The sequence below is a fragment of the Dasypus novemcinctus genome, chromosome 11, assembly GCF_030445035.2.
Source record: "Dasypus novemcinctus isolate mDasNov1 chromosome 11, mDasNov1.1.hap2, whole genome shotgun sequence".
In the NCBI taxonomy this organism is placed as follows: Eukaryota; Metazoa; Chordata; class Mammalia; order Cingulata; family Dasypodidae; genus Dasypus; species Dasypus novemcinctus.
This window is the reverse complement of record NC_080683.1, coordinates 17,663,242-17,683,127: the sequence shown is the minus strand read 5'-3', so window position 1 is coordinate 17,683,127 and position 19,886 is coordinate 17,663,242. Positions and strand designations below refer to the sequence as shown.

The 19,886-nt window shown below is 41.5% G+C and overlaps 2 protein-coding genes across 5 annotated transcripts in view; one reads left to right on the top strand and one right to left on the bottom strand.

The window, feature by feature from the left end:
• RUNX2 (RUNX family transcription factor 2) overlaps positions 1 to 13,498 on the bottom strand; it is a 124,121-nt gene extending 110,623 nt beyond the window's left edge. The window contains exons 1-2 of one of the 4 annotated variants that reach the window (XM_071218478.1): positions 12,663 to 13,498; positions 3,848 to 4,004 (exon numbers count right to left, since the gene is read on the bottom strand). In XM_071218478.1, the coding sequence (XP_071074579.1) occupies positions 3,848 to 4,004; positions 12,663 to 13,040 (535 nt within the window). In that variant the 5' untranslated portion in view covers positions 13,041 to 13,498. The remainder of the gene's footprint in view (positions 1 to 3,847; positions 4,005 to 12,662) is intronic. The other 3 variants (XM_012523579.4, XM_012523577.4, XM_012523578.4) reach the window with 3 other exon arrangements.
• LOC111763144 (uncharacterized) lies at positions 13,134 to 15,034 on the top strand. The gene is made up of 3 exons (XM_058307697.2): positions 13,134 to 13,154; positions 13,258 to 13,751; positions 14,738 to 15,034. Exons 1-3 carry the CDS (start codon positions 13,134 to 13,136, stop codon positions 14,931 to 14,933), a joined length of 711 nt encoding a protein of 236 aa, XP_058163680.1. The 3' UTR covers positions 14,934 to 15,034.
• The last annotated feature ends 4,852 nt before the right edge of the window (positions 15,035 to 19,886 follow it).

Below are 19,886 nucleotides of genomic sequence, written 5' to 3'. Positions count from 1 at the left end.
CAATTTAATTAAAAGTCACCTATACTTCCTCCAAATTCAGGGAAATTTCTCATGTAGGAACAAAAGCCAAATATTGTAAAATTCACCTTTTGAAGTATAAAGTGTCCAAATGTTCAAAATGGATCCAGTTTTCTATACGGACATTTTTTAAAAAGAGCTGGACTTTTGGGGCGGAAACACATATTTAAGTATAACCACAGTCTTCTAAAATCAAATCCTAAAAATCAAAATGTACTATTACAACTAAAATAAAAATCAAGGATGTGCCTTCCACTTGTTGTTGCCTTTTCAGAAGAAACATACATCTAATGCTGGGGAAACATTCAGAAACTATCAAAAGACTCAATAATTGGTTCTCTACCTTCTAATAATAATGCATTTCCTAAGTCAAATGTCTATGTAGGTAGTCATGATTTTCTTAAGTTAAAAAAAGAAAAGTTTTTCCAAATCCCATTTTTATTGCTTTTTATATTAAAAAAAAAAAAAGGTAGAAAGCAGGCTCTTAACTTAGGGAGGTAGCACTCCCTAGAAAACTATAATAATTGCATCATCCATGGCTTCATCTAGAAACTAGTTCTCGTCCTCAAGTCATGTATTTTCTAATATAAACATAGGGAGCTGTAATAGATAGGCAATTTCTACCAAGCCTGAGGGGCTTCCAGGAATAGAGGTAGGGGGCCAAGGTGTACGACTATAAGCAGGAATTGTATCCAAAATTGACAAAGTATCATTTTAAGCACTTACTCTACACTGTGAGTGCTTAAAAATGCTTATAAATTCAAAGCAGCATGATTGATGCCCAAAGAGAAGCAAAGAAGCACACCAAGAAAACTAAGGGAACACAATCATTTTAAACACTTCTATTTAAAATATAAAGAAGGAAAAGAGAAGACAATTAAAAACCATAAGTCAGGAAGCAGATTTGGCTCAACTGATAGAGTGTCCATCTACCACATAGGAGGTCCATGGTTCAAACCCAGGGCCTCCTGACCCATGTGGTGAGCTGGCCCACATGCAGTGCTGATGTACTCAAGGAGTGCCAAGCCACACAGGGGTGTCCCTCCACCTAGGGGAGCCCCACACACAAGGAGTGCACCCCGCAAGGAGAGCCACCCCGCACACAAAAGCACAGCCTGCCCAGGAGTGGCACCACACACACAGAGAGCTGACACAGCAAGATGACACAACAAAAAGAGACACAGATTCCCATTGCCACTGACAAGAATGCAAGCGGACACAGAAGAACACACAGGGAATGGACACAGAGCAGACAATGGGTGGGGGGGGGGCCGGGTTTGAATAAATTTTTTAAAAATTAAAAATCTTAAAAAAAAAACAAAAACCATAAGCCACTCTTAAACTTAATGTAAGTTTCAATGATGCGCTGCTTTTATTCTAAAACACTTCTAAAAGTTGTCATCAAACGACCCTAAAGCCAAAGTAGTGAAATGACTCTTTTATACATCTAAGACTATTTTTCAATTTTTGAGAAGTTTATATTTCTACAAGTGAAAAAAAAAAAAGGATAACATTTGAGGAACTGCGTGTTTTATTTTTAATGCAACTGAAAGTAGAAAATAAAATTGAAAAAATTACAATGGAGGTGTTGAAAAATATAATACAAAGCTGTTGTTTCAGACTAAATAACCTAAGAGAAATGTAGAACTGTGAAAATAAAAGGAGAAGCTGGAAATAAACTGTTAAAAAGCAGGCCAGGTATTCAGGTGATATAAAAGGTTTCCTGCCACTGAAAAAGTGACCCATTTTTTTTCAGAGTGATATGTCTTATCAGAGTTCTCTGTCCTATTTTTCTATTCATTTCAGTTTGAAATTACTGTTTCCTTTCATACAATGTTAAAGTGGTAATATAAAAATCTATTATTAATGATAAATCAATTTTTCTTTCTCCCTACTCACTCCCCCAGCCCCCATTTAAGTCTTGAAGACAAGTCTGGACCAATTTCTCCATCCTGCCTCTGGCAGCAGACTGTAGCATTTCAGATCCTCCACCAAGTCCCGGCTGCTTCAAAGGAAAAATCTTACTTTCTTCAGTTAAGATCATAAGAAATATAGGGGGAGGGGGTCAGCTCTGTTTGGACATAATTACACTTCATCAAAAGAAGCTTTCTTCATCTTCCATGCGTGAAAAGTCTGCAAGCAGTTAAGTCTGTCTTTTTTTTTTAAATATAAAAATTGCTATTTGGGAAACCAGCCAAAACTCAGAAAGCCAATATAGTAAAACAGTGCACACCCTTTGTTTCTCTTTGAAGTTTCTTAAATAAATATGTTGAGGGTTTACAAAGTATACTATCACTTTTTTTTCTACGCGAACCGATCAGAGAAAACTTATGTAGCATCTATATAATATAAAAGCAAGATAAATGAAAACGCTAGCTTGAATCTGTTAAGTAAAATAAAGAATAACACCCAATCCTTTAAATATTAAAATTCATTACTCTAGTTGAAAAGAAAATAATGTAATGTAAGACAACAGATGCAATTTAGAGTACAGAAGTAAATCATGTTCAAACGTTTCTTTATTCTTATTAGAAAGAATTGTATTGAACCTGCACCAGTGAGGGAAAGGAGAAAAAAGGAAAGAATCAGTCAGTATGAGATAGGATATATCTTTCTTTCCTTTTAATGAAGGAAACTAAACCTAATGCAGAGGTAACTTCTTTAGTTTTGATTCTACCAGGGGCCCTAAGCCTCACTTTATTTCAACAACCTTTCAGTGAAGATACTTCATTAGCATGCAGTTGTGTTTTTTTTTGTTGTTTTTTTTTTTTAGTTAAAAAGTACAACTTCTTGGCCCTGTTCCTAGAAAGTAAACTAAAACTACTCATAGGAAACAGTCTTGCTTGAATTTCCTTTATCAAGTTTTTACAATGGTAATAATTTGACATCTGATCCAAACTAAAGAGCAATTATTGGACATGGTTTAAAAACTGGTGCTTCTCATTTCCTAATTCAAACCTGTAGCGATTCCACAGGGTGTTATCATTTTATTCCACTCCATTCCCACAGTGTTCTCTTTTTCTCTGCTTATTGAAATATTTAAAACGTAAATACTAGATAGATTCGATAAATGAATATAATACTTCTAATAGGTGACTGGCTGTTAAATATCCCTCTATAGAACAAAAATTGGCTTCCTTAGAAATTTTTAAAACATTAACCATATTTATGAAGCATCTGGGAAAACCCTAAAAGGGAATGTTTTCTATTTATGAACATTTTAAGAATTCCTTATTGTGTGGAAATTAGAGTCCTGATCACCTGTCTGGACAATGCTATATAATCATCCTAACATAATAATACATTATTCACTTATTCAAATGAAAAACCTTCCATTAAAAAACATGACTTTTTAAATTGATCATTGAGAGTACATCAACTCATAAGAGGTAATATGTGAGAAATGAAGAGCATTATGTTCTCTATCCTTCCTACAACTTAAGAGTAAAATTGATACTACCAGGAAATTGGTTCAATGCATTCATGTTTCTGTCCCCTTTGCTACTCAATTTATTCAGTTATTTGACTGCCCATATTCAGAACTTGAACCTCTACTTTTCTTCCTCTCTACCTCATATGCTCATACCCAATGAAACTAGGAACCAGCCCTTCTCAAAATGTTGGAATTTTCATTATCATAAAGCAAAGGGAAAAAGCATGACCACTCAGGAAAAAAAAACATTCAACTTCATCTGGACATATTTAAATAAAACCTTCAGTAATTCTATTCAGTAAAAGAAGGCACTGATTTGTATACAGACTAGCCTGTATTGCACCAGAGGATTCTGATGTGTTTATTCCATTATTCATATTAAAATCAGAAACCTACCTCGTCCACTCCGACCCACAAATCTCAGATCGTTGAACCTTGCTACTTGGTTTTTCATGACAGCAGAGGCATTTCGGAGCTCAGCAGAATAATTTTCATCGTTACCCGCCATGACAGTTACCACAGTCCCATCTGGTACCTCTCCAAGGGCTACCACCTACATTAAACAGGAAACACAGCAGCAATAATGGCACATCAGAAAATCTTAAAAACTGAGAATATATTCTCATTGTAAATGATGCGTCTTATCAGGACTTAGTGCTCCAGTCTGGTAATGGCAGACAGGAATGAAGCATCTGTATATGGGCTATGATGCCACTTCAAACACACCAGTGTACCAGGGTCCACCCATTTCAAAGGCAGGCAAAAGCATCGTTCATTTGTTGTTGGATTCTTCACAGAATAGATGTACATTTTTATTAAATCCCCATGTTCAGCTGTCCAAAGAAATTAGGCCACAGAGGGAAAGCTGATGCCCACATCTGCAGATTGCATTGTACACATTAAGGCATTGCCTGTCTGCAACCTGGAAAGCCCTGAGGTGTGGTCTCATCCGGATCACAGCCTAAAGAATAGAAAGTCTGGTCAGCTCTACAGGAGATGACTTTTAGGTGAAATCTTGGGAGTTCCTAACTATAAGCAGCCCCAGGCATAATGCAGTATCCAGGACTACATTCCATCTCCTTACTTTGGGTTATATATTCAGCTTTAGACACACTAGAAATATTTACTAAATGCCCATTCTGCAGTGGGACCCAGTGAAATATCCAAAGCCATCAAGTACCTTAAAGTAAAGTGCTTTTCATGGAGCTCGTTCACTTGTTTATTTCACAAATAAGTATTATTTCACAAATGGTTTAAAATAAAGATAAACATCGGGGTGAAATGTGATCAATGAGAAATGAGTGGAATAGGTAGAAAGCACCCCCTTAGCCACACTTCTTTTCTATTCTACTTCTATCTGCCATCTTGGAATGATACCCTTGCCTCCTTAATCTTCAACATTTAGTCTGAGGCAGTTTAACTCAGTCAAGTAAACATCCAGATTATTCGATCTTTGAGGCTAATAAACATTTTCATTACTCCAAAGCCAGACACCTCACTTTTGACATGGGTCAGCTAACTTGTAAATGTGTGCTTCTGATTAACAGGGAACCTGGTAAAGAAATATTGATGCAGATCCTTCAATGTCATATATAAAGCATACTATTCTTAGTCTGTAACCATGATCCTAACACTTGATAGCATCCTTTTCTCTCATCTCACTTCCAGGATCCTATATTAAGATTATTTCCATCTCTTCCTCATTCAGCTTCCAGATGTTCTCATGATAACTAAGCAATGACTCCTGCTGGAGTAGCCCACTACTCTGTGACAATACCACCTATGTATGCTTGCCTTTCTGGCAAACATCCCACTTATCCTTTCCCCTCTACTGCTATTCCCTCCTCTGTCGATGTTTAAATTCCATGCTCCCAATACACTTAGTACATACTTGCCTTAAAACAGATTTCTCAGTGTGATAAAACAGACATTATAATGATAATTTGGGGCTGAATTTTCCCCATCCATAAATCCTACCCCAACACTCCTCCACTATACCTTCTGATCCAGTCAGGAAAACAACCAACCAAACTAAAAACTTGTCAATATTTTTTTCACCCTTACTTTTCTCTCTGGCTATTTCTCAGTTCCAGTCCTTCCTTTGGCAGTTACTTAGTTCAAAATTGCTAAGACTGCCTTAAATTAATTTTTAAAATCAATCTAGAACCCACTTTCAACAGCATCCCACTGTACTAGTGATCCTTTCAACGTACATACTTAATGATCGCCCTATTCCTCTTGCTGGACTAGCCCAAAGCTGAGGAATTCGCTCCCAAGAATCCAGGTATTAGACCGAAAAACCATAAGGCAAAGGGCCTTCATTCTATCTTGTTCACCACCATATCCCCAACTGCCAAAACAGGGCCTGGCTCATAGTATGTATGTGATAAATATTTGTGAAATAAATAAGTAAACGAGATCCATAAGAAGCACTGCTTCCCACGGCCAGCAGACTGTGGGGCTACCAGTTACTTACTGGCTCTAAGGGAGAGAACCAGCTAAAGGTTGAATCAGCATCCCTAAGCAGCACTGTGCTCTTGGCTTCAGACTACTTTTCTGACAACTTTTTCTGTCCCAGAGGAGGGAGATTCATACCAAGTATCCTTTACCTGGAGTACAGTTATTCTATTCAATGTCAGATGTCTCCCAGGACAAGGGTAAATCTCTTGAGAACAAGACTTCCTCCTAAGAAACCGACAACCCCGCATAATTATCTCATGCCTCAAGTGAATACTGAAAACAAGTATTGCTCTACTCCTGATGGAGGCAATGTGCTTTTCAGTATTTCGAATTCACAATGCTAAAAGTGTGAACATTTGGTAATAGTGAAATAATTGACTACATTTGCCAGCATTCATCTAAATGCTTGATATTTTGTACACTCAGCATATTGTGTTTTAACACCTGCTGTGTGGCTTTCTATGTCAAACTAAATATGTAACCCATAAGCATATTAATGAAGGCAGAAGAAAAGTTGCACTGTTTGGAAGAGAAAGAATACACTAAAACTCAAGGGAACCCACTTTTTCCCCCACCTCTGCTACATTATCTGCTACCACCTCCCAAAAGTAACTTCATCTCCAGGAACCATATTTTTCCAATTCATAAATTTTAAATAATAAAAAGTCTATAAAATGTAAAATATAAATATAGAGTGGAATTATAATGATGTACTATTTGCAAGACAAGGAGGCTAACAGTGTTCTGTTGGAAGTCTAATGTGTGTGAAACATAGGTTTTTACTTAGAAGCATCTCTAAAGGGTTCAATTTAATGTGGAATTCTTCACTTCATATTCTGAGATGTTCTTTGGTGTTAAGAGATATAGATAACTGCTGGATTTCACTTCAGTCCAGCTAAATTTCAGAAAAAAAAATAAAGAAATCTGTCCCAATATAAAAGTTTTCATGAGCTCTGGGACTTTATTATTTTACTGCATATTTTCAACATAATGGATTTTTTCTTTAGTGAGAAGAAAAGGAAAATTGATTCAATATGGGGAAATATGAAAGAAAAGAGTCCCTAAGAGTGAAATACATAAATCCATTCTACTTTGCTTAAGTAGCATAATAATGACCATATTAAATGTTAGTAGGTTTTACATATTACATTTAATAACAGAACAAATAGATAATCATAAGTTGCATGAGTCTTCTATGAAGCTTACAACTTGGCCTGAAAAAAATGCTAACAGTGTAGTGTTAACCTTTCCTGTTATGGCTGAGCTCTATTTTAATGGCTAAAGATATCGTTTTTTCTGCTACTCACTCTACCAAATCAGATTGACCAATGTTTTTCTGAGCAAAAAATAAAGGGGGCAGGGAGTTCTGTATTTGACTTTATATCAATGAGAAGTATAATTATATGTTCCAGGGTTTAAAAGAAAGTAAATCTCTCAAAATGAAAAATTTTCCCTTGGAGATTCTCGACTGTGTTTATCTAAAAGAAAACCAAAAGAATCAAGAACTTTTACACATTTCATCTGCACCAAAAACCAAGCAATGGAAAAAAAAAAACCTTTTAAGGAGCAGAGAGCAGTCAAAAATGGCTTTTACTAGTTAAGAGTAAGCATGCATTAAAAGCTGTTACCATACTACCCAATACAGAAGTACTACTAGGCAAACAGTATTTTGGTGAACTTTTAACAATTAAATGTGTGTTTTAAAATACTAAATCTACAAATTGGAGAACCTTCATGGGAAAGGGGGAAGTAATTTTTGGTCCTGACACCTTAGAATAAAGAAGTTCCTTTATTTAGGGCACCTCACTATAACTAGCATTTTAGAGCACATGGTGTGTGGCTTGTACAAAATAAAGCGAAAGGATATTTAACTCTAGAAATGCTATTGAAATTTTCTATGAGAAAGCTTATGACTGAAACTGTGAATTATTGTGAAAGAGAAACAATAGAGAATTAACTCAGACCCTTAAAATTATTTTTTTGTGGTCTTGGTATATGGAAATTAAAATTGCCCGTGACATTCCATGGACAGAAATCTAGTCTTAACTAATCAACGATTCTTATGGGCCAACATCATTTGGCAAAGTGTACTTCTGGAAAAAGTGAATTATAATTATTTTTCACAGTAGCTGATCAAATCTTTCTTTGTATTAAAAAGAAAGGTGAGAATAACTGCAAATGGCAAAAATATTATTCCTACATGATTATTTAAAGATAACTTTAAATAAACTATCAAAAAGTTTCAATGACCATTACAGTTAATTTTTAGAATTTATCCCCAAATTTAGGAAAAGTCAACTGAATTTCAGAGAAAAAAGGAAATACAATATGCTGTTCCATTTCATAATTTTAAAAATATGTGTCAAAGAAATTTTGATGAAAATTATTTCAATTTAAGCCAGGTATTTACATGCCATGTATCAAGCTGATTTAGATCGTCTAATGATAGAATATTCTAGAATTTTGAAAGGCTATAAATAGCAACGACAAGAGGAAAAAATAACATAAGATATCTTAGAATAGCTATTTTCAAATATAAGCTTTCTAAAAGTTTTGAAATATTTATTTTGTCTAAAATTATTTGTTCTGATTACCTAACCAATAACTTTTATACATTCAATCTTAAAAGCTTAACTAATTTTATTGCATTTAAAGGCATAACATAAGACGTGCTGTCTTCACACAACTTGCAATCTATTACAATTTGCATAATTTTGTAAAACAATACCTATTAGGTTTAATAAGGTTTTTACAGGTTTAATAACCTGTTTTCTCTTGTTTAGTTATAATTAGATTTGAAAAGACACAGACATAAAGTCTGATCATTAAATATGAAGGAAAAATACAACTCACTTGTTGCATACTTGTTTTTGACAAGAGAAAAAAGCCAATGATGTCAAAATTATTTTCAAACAGAAATTGTTCAGTCATTTTGAAACCCTCCTTTTGACAAATACCGAAAGGTATTATTAAAGATACAGAATTAACTATGAGTAATAGGTCATATATCTAAAAATGTGTTTTCTTTAACATTGCCAGAAAAACATATGATATTGGTAAATATATAGTCAAGCATTTTCTAACTTAAAATAGCACAATAGGCTTGCACTACTTTTAGTTTAAAAATATACATCTGGGCTTAAAATTTCTGCACAGTGTCTCAGCTTGAAGCTATTTAAAGAAACTGAGTTGTGAACCCTGACTACCAGGCTTAACAGTGCAAATGCTAACAGACATTTAACTATAAGGGAGCTACTGGATTAACATGTTCTCTCTACTTTCTATCTGATCATCAACTAATGAACTGTTATTTGCAAAGTACTTTTTGTCACTAGAATCATTTAGGACAGAAAGAGCCTAGGATCTTCTAATAGTATGTCTTAACTATTTTAAGCTTTCAGTGAGATACACCTGAAAGAAATGTTAAAAATATTTATTTCCATTTCCTTGACACCTGGGGAACTGAACATTTCAAAACTACAGAACTTTTGTTAAAAATACAGTATTAATAAACAACTTTACATGTTTTAATGCAATGTAGTTTGTTTTGGGTTTTTTTGCATTTTTACATATTGAGTGGGTATACATGAAATCAAGTATTTTTATACGATCCCAAAACAAGATCTGATGAGCAACACTAATACATTAAGTCTTAATATTTTAGCAAATCATTTTGAATGACTTTTAAATTGATATATCAAAATACACACGCTATTGAATTCATTTCTGATTCTCTTTCATGACAAACTCAATGTGACATAAAATACAGGCTCAAGGAAGAGTTGCATTGATTTGAATGTCAGACTTCTTTCTTGTCAGTTCTCTGTTTTTGTGCACTTTCAGATGTATTTACCTGTCTGCTACCTACCCAACAACAGTACAATTTTATACATGTTCTAAATATGACAGCCAAATTGCTGTTGTCACTTTTAAAACTGAGACACCTTTATATTATTTCTTCACTGCAGATTCATTTGATTATGTTGCAAGAGTGTAGAAAGTCTACTGCTGTCAGACTATCATGCAAAAAGTAAGGTAAAAAGAGGTTGTTTTTACAACATTCAGATAAAAACAATAAAATTTGTCAAAATCTGGATGTTCCAAGTATCTATACATTTTTTTTCAGCAGAAAGACAAAATTCTATACTGAGTCGACCCCAGTTTTCATCCACTAGTCAAATACCTTTAAACACAGGTATAGGAGTGGGAGGATATTGAGAGACAAGTTTTAAGTCAATTCAATTTATTATTCAAAATATGGGTTAAAATATTCAATTTATTATGGCTACATGTCTTGTATGCTTTTATTTGTGATTAAAAGTAAAGTAAAAGCATACTGTGTGTAATTAACAATAAGTATGATTCATAGCAAAGAAAGCAATTTATTTTCAAAATAATTTTTTAAAGGGTGGTAGCAAGAAAATCCAAAGATAACCAAAACACCTGAGAATATAATAGTTCAAACTCAACTGCATTCTCTCTTTATGCCAAAAATGTCCTTTCCATGCAAAATACTCATGCTCACTATCAATTCAGCATCATAAGTGTAAAGAAGAGTTCAAAATAGACTTTCAGCATGCTCAGCAGAACAAGTGGTCTTTTTCTGCATCTAAATTATCTTTTTTAATGTAGACACCTATCCTTGTATTTCCAAATCCCCTGGTTTGTGGCATTATATAAACAAAACGTCAACTTATTCATATTCTTTGCTGTTTTTATTCAGGTGGTTTGGGATGATTTGGGGGGGGACAAAAGGCTAATTAGAAAAGTCTGGACCCCTGAACAATGAATATTGTAATTTCTATGGAATTTTAAATCTCTACAGGTCACATATGCTGAGCTTTTCATTTATTTCAAGGAAAAAAGTAAGAACAACCTACCAAATGGGCGAATTATAAAAGGAGAAATGTGGCGGTTAAAAAAAAAAAAAAAAAGCATTTGTTGAGCCAACTGCAAAATGAAACTTGCCCCAGAATGCAACATCCCCTTTCCATAACAATTCATTCTGATTTCTGTTCTGATATAAGACCTATGGAGATAACCCGCTCTAATTGACCTGGACTCCGCTTTCTTTCCACCCCACCTACACACGGAATCTGAATTGGTGCGTGGGGTGTATGTGTGTGTGATCATCAAATGGGAACTACCAATGGCCCGTGGGAGCTTGGCTGGCCCCAGGGTCCAGAATGGAGGAATTGGCACAATTCCTTCCTTTTATTTCCCCCTCCCCCAAGGCCTTGCTCATTACCCTGCTCTCCACAGACCCCAGAACCCAGGGGACCCAGGCCCACTGCCGCAATTCCCTAGGCGTGGGAGAGTCAGAGGCCCTCTCTTCTGGAGAGTTTGTCTCCCAGTCGAGCTCACCACCCACTCCATCCTGGGCGTCTAGTCCAGCCGGTGTGGATGCGTTTCCCCATCCACCCAGTGCGCGCCCGGCTTTGGGGCGCGGCGTCTACGCCTGAGGAGGGCTACCCCTGGAAAAGCTGGTCGGATGATGGCGACTCATCTGATTACTGCGACAGGCTACGGACCCTTAGACCCTCAACCCGCTGGGCTGCTGCCCGCGGCTGACACCCGACCTCAAACTAACGGGCCCGAGGGCGGAGGCCGCGGAGCCGGCGGCTGCAGTTCTGCGGGCCCAGAGGTCACTCCCTCCGGCGCCCAGGCCACGGGCAGGACCCGCACACGACCTACGGGATTTAAATTCTTAGTAATAATAATAATACAAGTCCTCAAAATTTCACCTCAGGTTTCAAGCCGGGCGAACCGGGGGCGTTTCACAGGTTTTTCTCCTCTCTCCCCGGCGGGACAAGGCGGACAGTGCGGCCCCGGCTGAAAGGGGCAGCTCAAGCCCCCGCCCCCTCCCCGGGCCAGCACCTCCCCGCACTCCAGGGTCCCGCGCCCCGGACCCGGGAGCTTCCCCGCCTCGGTGTGCGCGGCGGCCCCGCCTTTCTCGCGGGTAACGGGAACCCGCGCGGGTCAGCTCCCATCCTGCCCGCTGCACGATCTCCGAGTCCCAAATTTGCCCGGGACTCTCCCGGACACGGTAATGCAGACCGCGCTCCGCGGCCGGTAACCCGCACCCCTCCGCGGGCGCGAACGCTGGTGCGCCCATGACCACTGCCCCGGAGCCCGAGAGAGGCCGGGAACGCTGGGGCTCAGGCGGGCCAGAGAACGCGCGCCAAGGCCGGCTGAGGCGCGCTCCTGCGGGAGCGGCGAGGATGGAAGAGTGTGGGAGGGCGCAGGACCCCGGGGAGGGGCGGCGCTCGCGGCCCGCGGTGCGGGGCCGGTCGTGATGCCCGCGGAGGGGGCGCGGGAGTTCCGGGGGAGAATGCCGGGAATCGTTGTCCCTGAGGAAGGTGGTGGGGTGGAGCAAGTTCGGGTGGCAGTGCAAAGAGTGGGCACCTGAGGATTCCTAGGAGGCGGGAAAACGGCTCAAGGGGTGGGTTAGAGCGGTGGCCCGAGGCTTGAGAGGTGATAAACGGGTACCGAGTACAAGGTCTGTGGACCGGATGGCTGCGGGCACAGGTGGAGAGGCAAGCAGCGTCGGCGAGGGGGGACTGAGCCCCGAACCCGCCGAGCGGGCGGGAGGCAGAGGGCCAACTGCGGGTCTCGCGGGTCAGCGCTGCCAAGGCAGGAGGCCTGGGAGCCATCCCGGCCCCGGCTCCCGCGGGTGTGGAATAGCCGGCGGTACGTCCCGCGGAGCGGGGCCGGGGGCGGGGGGGTGGGGAGGGCGGCCGCAACCTCTTACCTTGAAGGCCACAGGCAGCGTCTTGTTGCAGCGCCAGTGCGAAGGCAGCACGGAGCACAGGAAGTTGGGGCTGTCGGTGCGGACGAGCTCGGCCGGGTGGTCGGCGATGATCTCCACCATGGTGCGGTTGTCGTGCGGCGGCCGCAACCGGGGCACCGCGGCTACTGCCGCCGCTGCCGCCGCCGCTGCCGCCGCCGCCGCCGCCGCCTCCTGCTGCTGCTGCTGCTGCTGCTGCTGCTGTTGCTGCTGCTGCTGCTGTTGCTGCTGCTGCTGTTGCGCAGCCACCACCGGGCTCACTTCGCTCATCTTGCCGGGCTGCAGGCTGCTGGAGGGGGGGCTGAAGCGCCGGCTGGTGCTCGGATCTACGGGAATACGCATCACAACAGCCACAAGTTAGCGAAGTGGCCGGGGGAGGGGGAGGAGGGTGGAAATGAGGGGCGAGGAGGAGGAAATTGGGGGGGCGGAGGCGAGATGGGGGGAAAGGGGATGGAGGTGATGGGGCCGAGGAGGTGAGAGATCAAGTTCGATGGAGCCGACTGCCGGGCGGTATCTGATGGGGAACGAAAGTGGCGACGCGCGGCAGTCGGGTTGGTAGATAGGGAGGCCCCGAAGGCGCAGATCTTTTCCGGAGCCTTTGGAGCAGCCGGGCGCGGGGGTGTGTTTGGTCCGGGGAGGCGGGGAGCTTGACTTAGCAGCGTGGAGTGGGGTCCCGTGTGGCACCGCGTCCTGGGTGTGCTGGCTCCCCCTCCCAGTTCGAGTCGGGCGGTGGAGTGGCGTGGGTTCAGCAGTCCAGCCCGGGAGCCCGCATCGCCGCTCGCTGCCCGCCACCGCCGAGCCGCGCGCAGCTGCCCAGCTGCAGGCTGCCGCGCCGCCGCCCGCCCGCGCCGCTGCCTCCTCCGCGCCTGTCGCCGCTCCCCCCGCGCCGGCTGCGAGCTCGGATTCCTCCCGCGGCGGCTGCCAGCCCGGCTCCCTGGCTTGGCTCCTTCCTTTCCCTTCTCTTCTCGCGCTATCACCGCCACCTCCTAGCATCCACTCCCTCCTGCTGTTTTGCAAGGCTCCCGCGTCCCTCGCGCTTCAAGGTGCCAGGAGGTGAGTCGCGGGCAGCGGATCTCGGGACAGCGGATCTCCAGCCTGCGAATCGCAGCCGTTGCCGCCGCGTCGGGCGGGCGGAGAGCAGGAGCCCCCCGGATGCTGCGCGCAGCTTCCAAAACCGAGAAGGGCAGCCCCAGTCTAGGGGGATGTCGGCTGGTCGCGTCCTCTCGCTCCCCCCCCCCCCCCCACTACTAAAACTAGGGACCCCTCTTGTCAGACGAGGTTGAAGCTGAGACACCAGAGAGCCGCCGGCTGATCTGACTGTCGTTATTTTTCGTTGTAACTTCAGGAGAGTAGGAAGGAAAATTCTTGAGCATCTGTGCTGACTTCTCAGCACTCTTCACCCTTCCCCCCACCCCACCCCACCCCCACCTCTGCCGGAGCGGCTGTGGGGGGGGCGGGGGGATCTTGCAGGGAGATCTTGGGTTGTTTTTGTTTTGTTTTGTTTTTGTCTTGAGGGGCACAAAAATGGAGGGGGGGGGCACTTGTCAAAATAGTTTTTAGAAATTCAAGTGGCTTGGACACTTCTTTTTTCTTACATATTCAAACTTGTCATTCCTAGAGAATAAAGATGAGTTTTTCAAACTACTGGAAAACTGTCAACTCGGTGATTAAAATAAGTTAAAAAAAACCCCTTGCTGGGAGGGCGGCAATTTTCTATGAGTTTCAGTCCAATCTTTTATTAAGTCTATTCTGCATCTAAAACTCAGTCTAATGTTTTAAGTTTCTTCCCCATCGCTCCTGCGGTAAAAAATTAAAAAGAAATAAAAGTACAAAATAATTCAAAATGCTTCAACGACTGGTTATTTGTGTATTTATTTACTGTTGTGGGTTTCAAAAGCCGACTTTGGATCCCCAAAAAGGTGTAGTCAAGAGGATGAAGGAGCGAAAAGAGAAAAGAAAAAAAAAGCGGCAGTTTTTACCTAAAATGTGGTTTTTGGAGGCTGGGATTTCTAATGATTAGGTTTTTGTGGTTTATATAGACACGACTCTGGCGAAGGCGATCATTACGCTGATGAGAGTCAGAAGCACGTGGGTGTCTCCAACCGGCCTCAAACACAGAGCCTTCAAAACAAAACAATGTGCGGCGCCCGCAGAAGCCGGGAAATCCTCCTGAGGCTACTGCACCCGCAAGAGCTGGACCCAGGGCCCTTTCCCATCTGTATTGTCTACCGCTAGGATCCTTGCTTTTTGTTAAACTTTTTAAAACCTTTCAAAGCTTGAAAACGTGTTCGCAAAAAGAATCATTAGTTGCCAAAATTGTAAAGATAGGTTATCTGATACACCATGTGACTTAATAAAATCAATGAAAAAGTATAATGACTCCCTCTCGGAGGCTTAATGAAGAAAGACGGTTGCGTCATGACAAACGCACAACTCCCCCATCTTCTTTAAAGCAATTTACATACCCATTAATTGGCGTTTTTATTGCTCAGTGCAAAAGCCTCCCTCACTCTGGTAACGACCTGCCACGACCCTTCCTCGCTTTTTAAAACCCAGTTCTAGCACAAGATGAACTTGGAGGGCTGTCTGCGTGACGTGGAAAACAGGATCAACCCCTTTGGAGAGATGTGCGGGGCGTGGAGGGGCTCCCTGAGGGCAGGACGAGCTGGGCGTGCGCTCGAGCAGGGGAAGCTGCTCCGTCCTTCCCCTTTGAGGAGTTATTTTCACCTTTTCTTTTTCCATTCACTGTCCCCGTCTCCCTCGGTCTGTCTTTCCCTTTCCCACTTTTCTCTCCCTATTCCCGACTTTCCCCGAAATTCCCACCCACGCGCGAGCTTCCTCGCTTCGCCCCTCGCGTCGCCTAGGCTGTCTGCCGCCGCCACCCTGGGTGACACCGGGGAGCGACTGTACGGCACCCCCTCCCCAACAGACCTCGGGGCCTGGGCGCTGCCGGGGTGCGAGAACCCAGTGTAACTGAACAAACTTGAAAGCGCAACAAAGAGCTGAGCTGTCTAGGGAGCGTGCGATTTTTAATTATCTTTTCGGTCACAGGGGAGAGCTCTAACCACGGGCACCAACCCGCAGTCTGCGAGCCGACGGGTTGAGTCTCCCAGAGCGCCGACGGCCCGCGGACCTGGGACTAGAAGCCAAGCCTCCCCCTCAGAAAAAGCCGGGGGCGGAAGGGGGGGAACCGACATCTCTTACTCCCCTTCCTTACACACACTCCTTCAGACATTCATGCCCTGGCATTCTCAAATACACATAAGCAACTCACACATTCTCGTGGCTCTTTTTTTTTTTTTTTCCTTCCTTCTGAGGGGGCAGTTTTATTTTGGGCACGTTGGGCCACTGTCTAACAGAATCTCTGGCTTGTTGTTTTGTTTTGTTTTTAAGTCGTGGGGGCTGCAAAGGAGGGGAGGAGTTACCGGAAGTGAGTTATTTCTGTGGTGGTAGGGAGACAGAAATTCGGTAACTACCGTGGTGGGTGATATACCCGTGCCGCCTTTTTAGGGTTGTCCATCTCCTCTCGTAGAGTCCACAGAAAGGGAGCTCCCAGGAAATGTGAAGAATGCTGAGAAACAATGTCGACATCTCAAATATGGGCGACCAGAGGAATATTTTTTAATAAGAAATTCCAGGGCAGTTTGAATTTAAGTAATCATCTTGGTGACTTTTCCTCCCTTTCTTCGTCACTGTTTTGTCCCTTCTTTTTTTCACTTACTGTAAAATATTCAGGCCTCAAAAAACGGGTACACTGACTGGGAGTTAAAGACTATTTAATCAATGGCGATATTTATTACAATTAATCACATCCGGCGATTCTAGCTTTAGAGCCTTCCTCTGTATCCTCCCTACATTTCACATTTCAGTGGAACTAATATAAGCAGTTCTTGGAAATTACTAGTCTTGGATCCTTTAAAATATCCTAGTTATTTATAATGTGGAAATGAAATTTTCCACTGAATACCCTAACAAAGTTTCAGGTATCTGGCACCGGGGATTTTCAGTCTCCTTTCAAAAATATCCTTTTGCTGAACATTTACACTTTCAGCTGGCACTGACTGAGCCTGGAACTGATGATGCCTTGGCTCAGAGCATTATAGTTAAAGGAGGAAAAAAATTTTACAGACCCCTAAGCCGAACCTCTTGTGGTTGTAGTAGGCACATAGGAAAAGCCTGAAATTTTACATATGTGTATTTTGTGCTATAATTTGCATGATCTCACCCTTGAGTTTAGATTTTTTTTCTACCCCAAAACATTTGGAACAAATCATCTACTAGATTCCTCTTCAGAAATACTCATCTTTTCAGATCTATATTATGTCATTAAAAAGAACATAACATTTTTCTGAAAATGTGGCTACTCTGGAAGATAAAAGCACAATTTCCCTCTTTATGTGTATTAACATTTACTATAACTGTTTAGGAACAACACCTGACAATTCTGACTTTCCTGACAAAGAAAATGAGATGTGAAGGTGTCAAATTATTTACTTAGTAAAGGAATTGAATCCCCAAACTGGGAACAGAACTGATACTTCTTTCATGCAGGTTTCCTTTTCTAGCCCCTATGCATTGTTTTATATATACTTCCTTTTCATAAAAAGTGAAAACTTTACTGCAAAATCTTAAAATATTTTTCAGATGCACCTTGAAAATTATGGATATATTGATGGAATCTAAAGCTTTGAATATGTCATGTGGGGAAACTTCATAAATAGTAGGCTTTTCGAGGGTTTTCCTTTGGACTGTGACTGAGTGAAAGTTACTCAGCACTAGACCAGGGGTCTTCAAACTATGGCCAATGGGCCAGATCTCGCCTGAGGCCTGCTTTTGTGCAATCACAAACTATATTTTTAAATAGTTGAAAAAAAGGAAAAGAATAATATTTCATGATGTTTTTGTTTTCCTAGTGCTGAAACAAATACCATACAATGGGTTGGCTTAATAACAGGAATTTATTGTCTCATGGTTTCAGTGGCCAGAAGGCTTGTTTCTACCCAAAATAAGTATCTTCTGTCTGGCTGACAATATTTGGGGTTCCTGGCTTTTTTCTGTCACATGGCAATACACATGGCAGCATCTTCTCCTTTCTCTTCCGGTATCATTAACTTCCAGCCTCAGCTGCTCACCGTGGCTTCTCTCTCTGTAGCCCTCACAATAAGACTTCCAGCAACAGGATTAAGACCCGTCCTGATTCAGTTGGGCCACACTTTAACTTAAGGAACCTTATCGAAGTTCTTACTTACAATCCATTCACACCCACACGAATGGATTAAGATTAAGTACATGTTTTTCTGGGGTACACAATTCCAAGCCATCACACATGACACATGAAATTGCATGAGATTCAAATTGCATTTTCCATAAATGAAGTTTTAGTGCAATATAAGCTATGCCCATTCATTTACATATTGTCTAGAGCTGCCTTCACACTAAAACAGTGGAGTTGTGTTGCTGTGAGAAAGAATATTACAGCCTGAAAAGCCTAGAATATTTACTATCTAATTCTTTACAACCCTTCTCTAACCTAAAATGAAAGGGATGCAGGACCCTGATGGAAAGAGACAGCAATAAAGAGTAGAAATTAAATTAGACATTGGGATGGAATGTGCATGAGGTCTTCAAAAGTGAAAAATGCATTATTTAACTTATTCTTTTCTATATATGATACCAATCAATTAGACTAATGTTTTCACTTAATAATCTTGGATGTGTCAAATAGGAGACCAAAAAGTAGAGTTAATGATTTATCATGTGTACTGTATTTACTCATCTCTATATGCCAGCATCTTCTATTGTCTTTGAAACATGGTGAGACCACATTAACTGCATAGATGAGAAAAGAGTGTAGAAACTTTGATATAGTCTGACCATGAAAAAAGTAGTAAGATTTCAATAGGTTTATTCCACCAAGATTGTTTTACAGATAATTAGACAAACGCAAAAATGAGCATACCAAGAATTTTCTGGTACACACTATTTTCATAGGTCCTATATACTCTTTTAAGAGTTAGCATAATGACTTAAGTGATTCCAAAGCTTTGTGACATATTGTTCCATTTTAATTTTTATACAGTTAAATACTGTATGATTTGTTTTAAGCTCAGTAATTTTTCCCCCATTGTCCGTGGACCTATAATAATTTGCATGGTTGTAACAAGAGATGAAATGTTTGTAGTAAAGGGCTTAGCATCATAAATGTTTCCTTGCTGTTCTAGTTAGCTTTCCTATGGAACATTTTCAGGTACTTATAAAAGAGTACCTTGGCATCATAAAAAGGCTTCAGAACCACATTTATGAAGCACCTGTTTAATCGCTCTTCAAGAATGGGACTGGCTAAAGAAGTTTAAGTTTTTGTGTGACTAAAATACCATCTTACCAAATGACATCTCAGTTATGTGAAGAGACAATGTAATTTCTAAAAGGGTCTAATTTATAACCCAGGAATAGAAGAAATAAAGCTTTCCAAATCAGCCCTCTGTTATTTTGCTGTTGGCAATTGTCCTGTGGCAGCAGCAGTGATCTTTGAGAAGCAGTGGGATGTTGGATATAAAAGTTTACAGAGATGTGTGATGAAACATATAAAACCACCCTAAAATTAAAGGTTAGCTATAGTAGTTCAACCATTCTTTATCAATCAAGGAACCAAGGGAAATACTATCCAGTACTAATCCCACTGCCCAGGGTTCAAAAGTTTCCATTTAGACTTTCAGATGGTGGCCTGACCCTTTAGCACTCTCTCCTCGCTGCCATCAGGGTGAGAAATATAAATCATAATATTCTCTGTCCATCTAACAAAGTACAAAAAAAGTGGCATTTCCACAGTGTGAGAAACTTAAATTATAAGCTAGATAGGTACGGAAAATAAGATTAAAAAAACAGAGTGGCCAGAGTTCAACTTGATTCTATTAGCTGCAATCCTAGGGGAAGCCAATTCTAGGTCACCATCCTAAGTGCTTTGTTCCTCTGGATTTCATACTAAGAAGCTCTTCTGTCAGTGTTTTACTTCAGGCTTTTCTGAAGGAGACTTTTCCCTGATTCACTCCCCTCCCTGAGGCTGGGGTTCTGTGCCCACAGATATCCTCTAGTCTTAGAAAGATAGATGAAAGGAGTTGTCTGTGTGAAAATTTTGGAGAAAGTCTCTGAGATTGTCTCCTTCCCGTCTAGCCATGGTCAAGTTTTATA

What these genes read in the sequence shown, in the direction of transcription:
- LOC111763144 (XM_058307697.2), top strand. Translation starts at nt 13,134, where the DNA reads ATGGGGGGAAAGGGGATGGAG. An exon ending in TGGGGGGAAAGGGGATGGAG is followed by an intron (nt 13,155 to 13,257) that starts GTGATGGGGCCG and finishes TCGGGTTGGTAG; the next exon opens with ATAGGGAGGCCCCGAAGGCG. An exon ending in GCGCTTCAAGGTGCCAGGAG is followed by an intron (nt 13,752 to 14,737) that starts GTGAGTCGCGGG and finishes TGGTTTATATAG; the next exon opens with ACACGACTCTGGCGAAGGCG.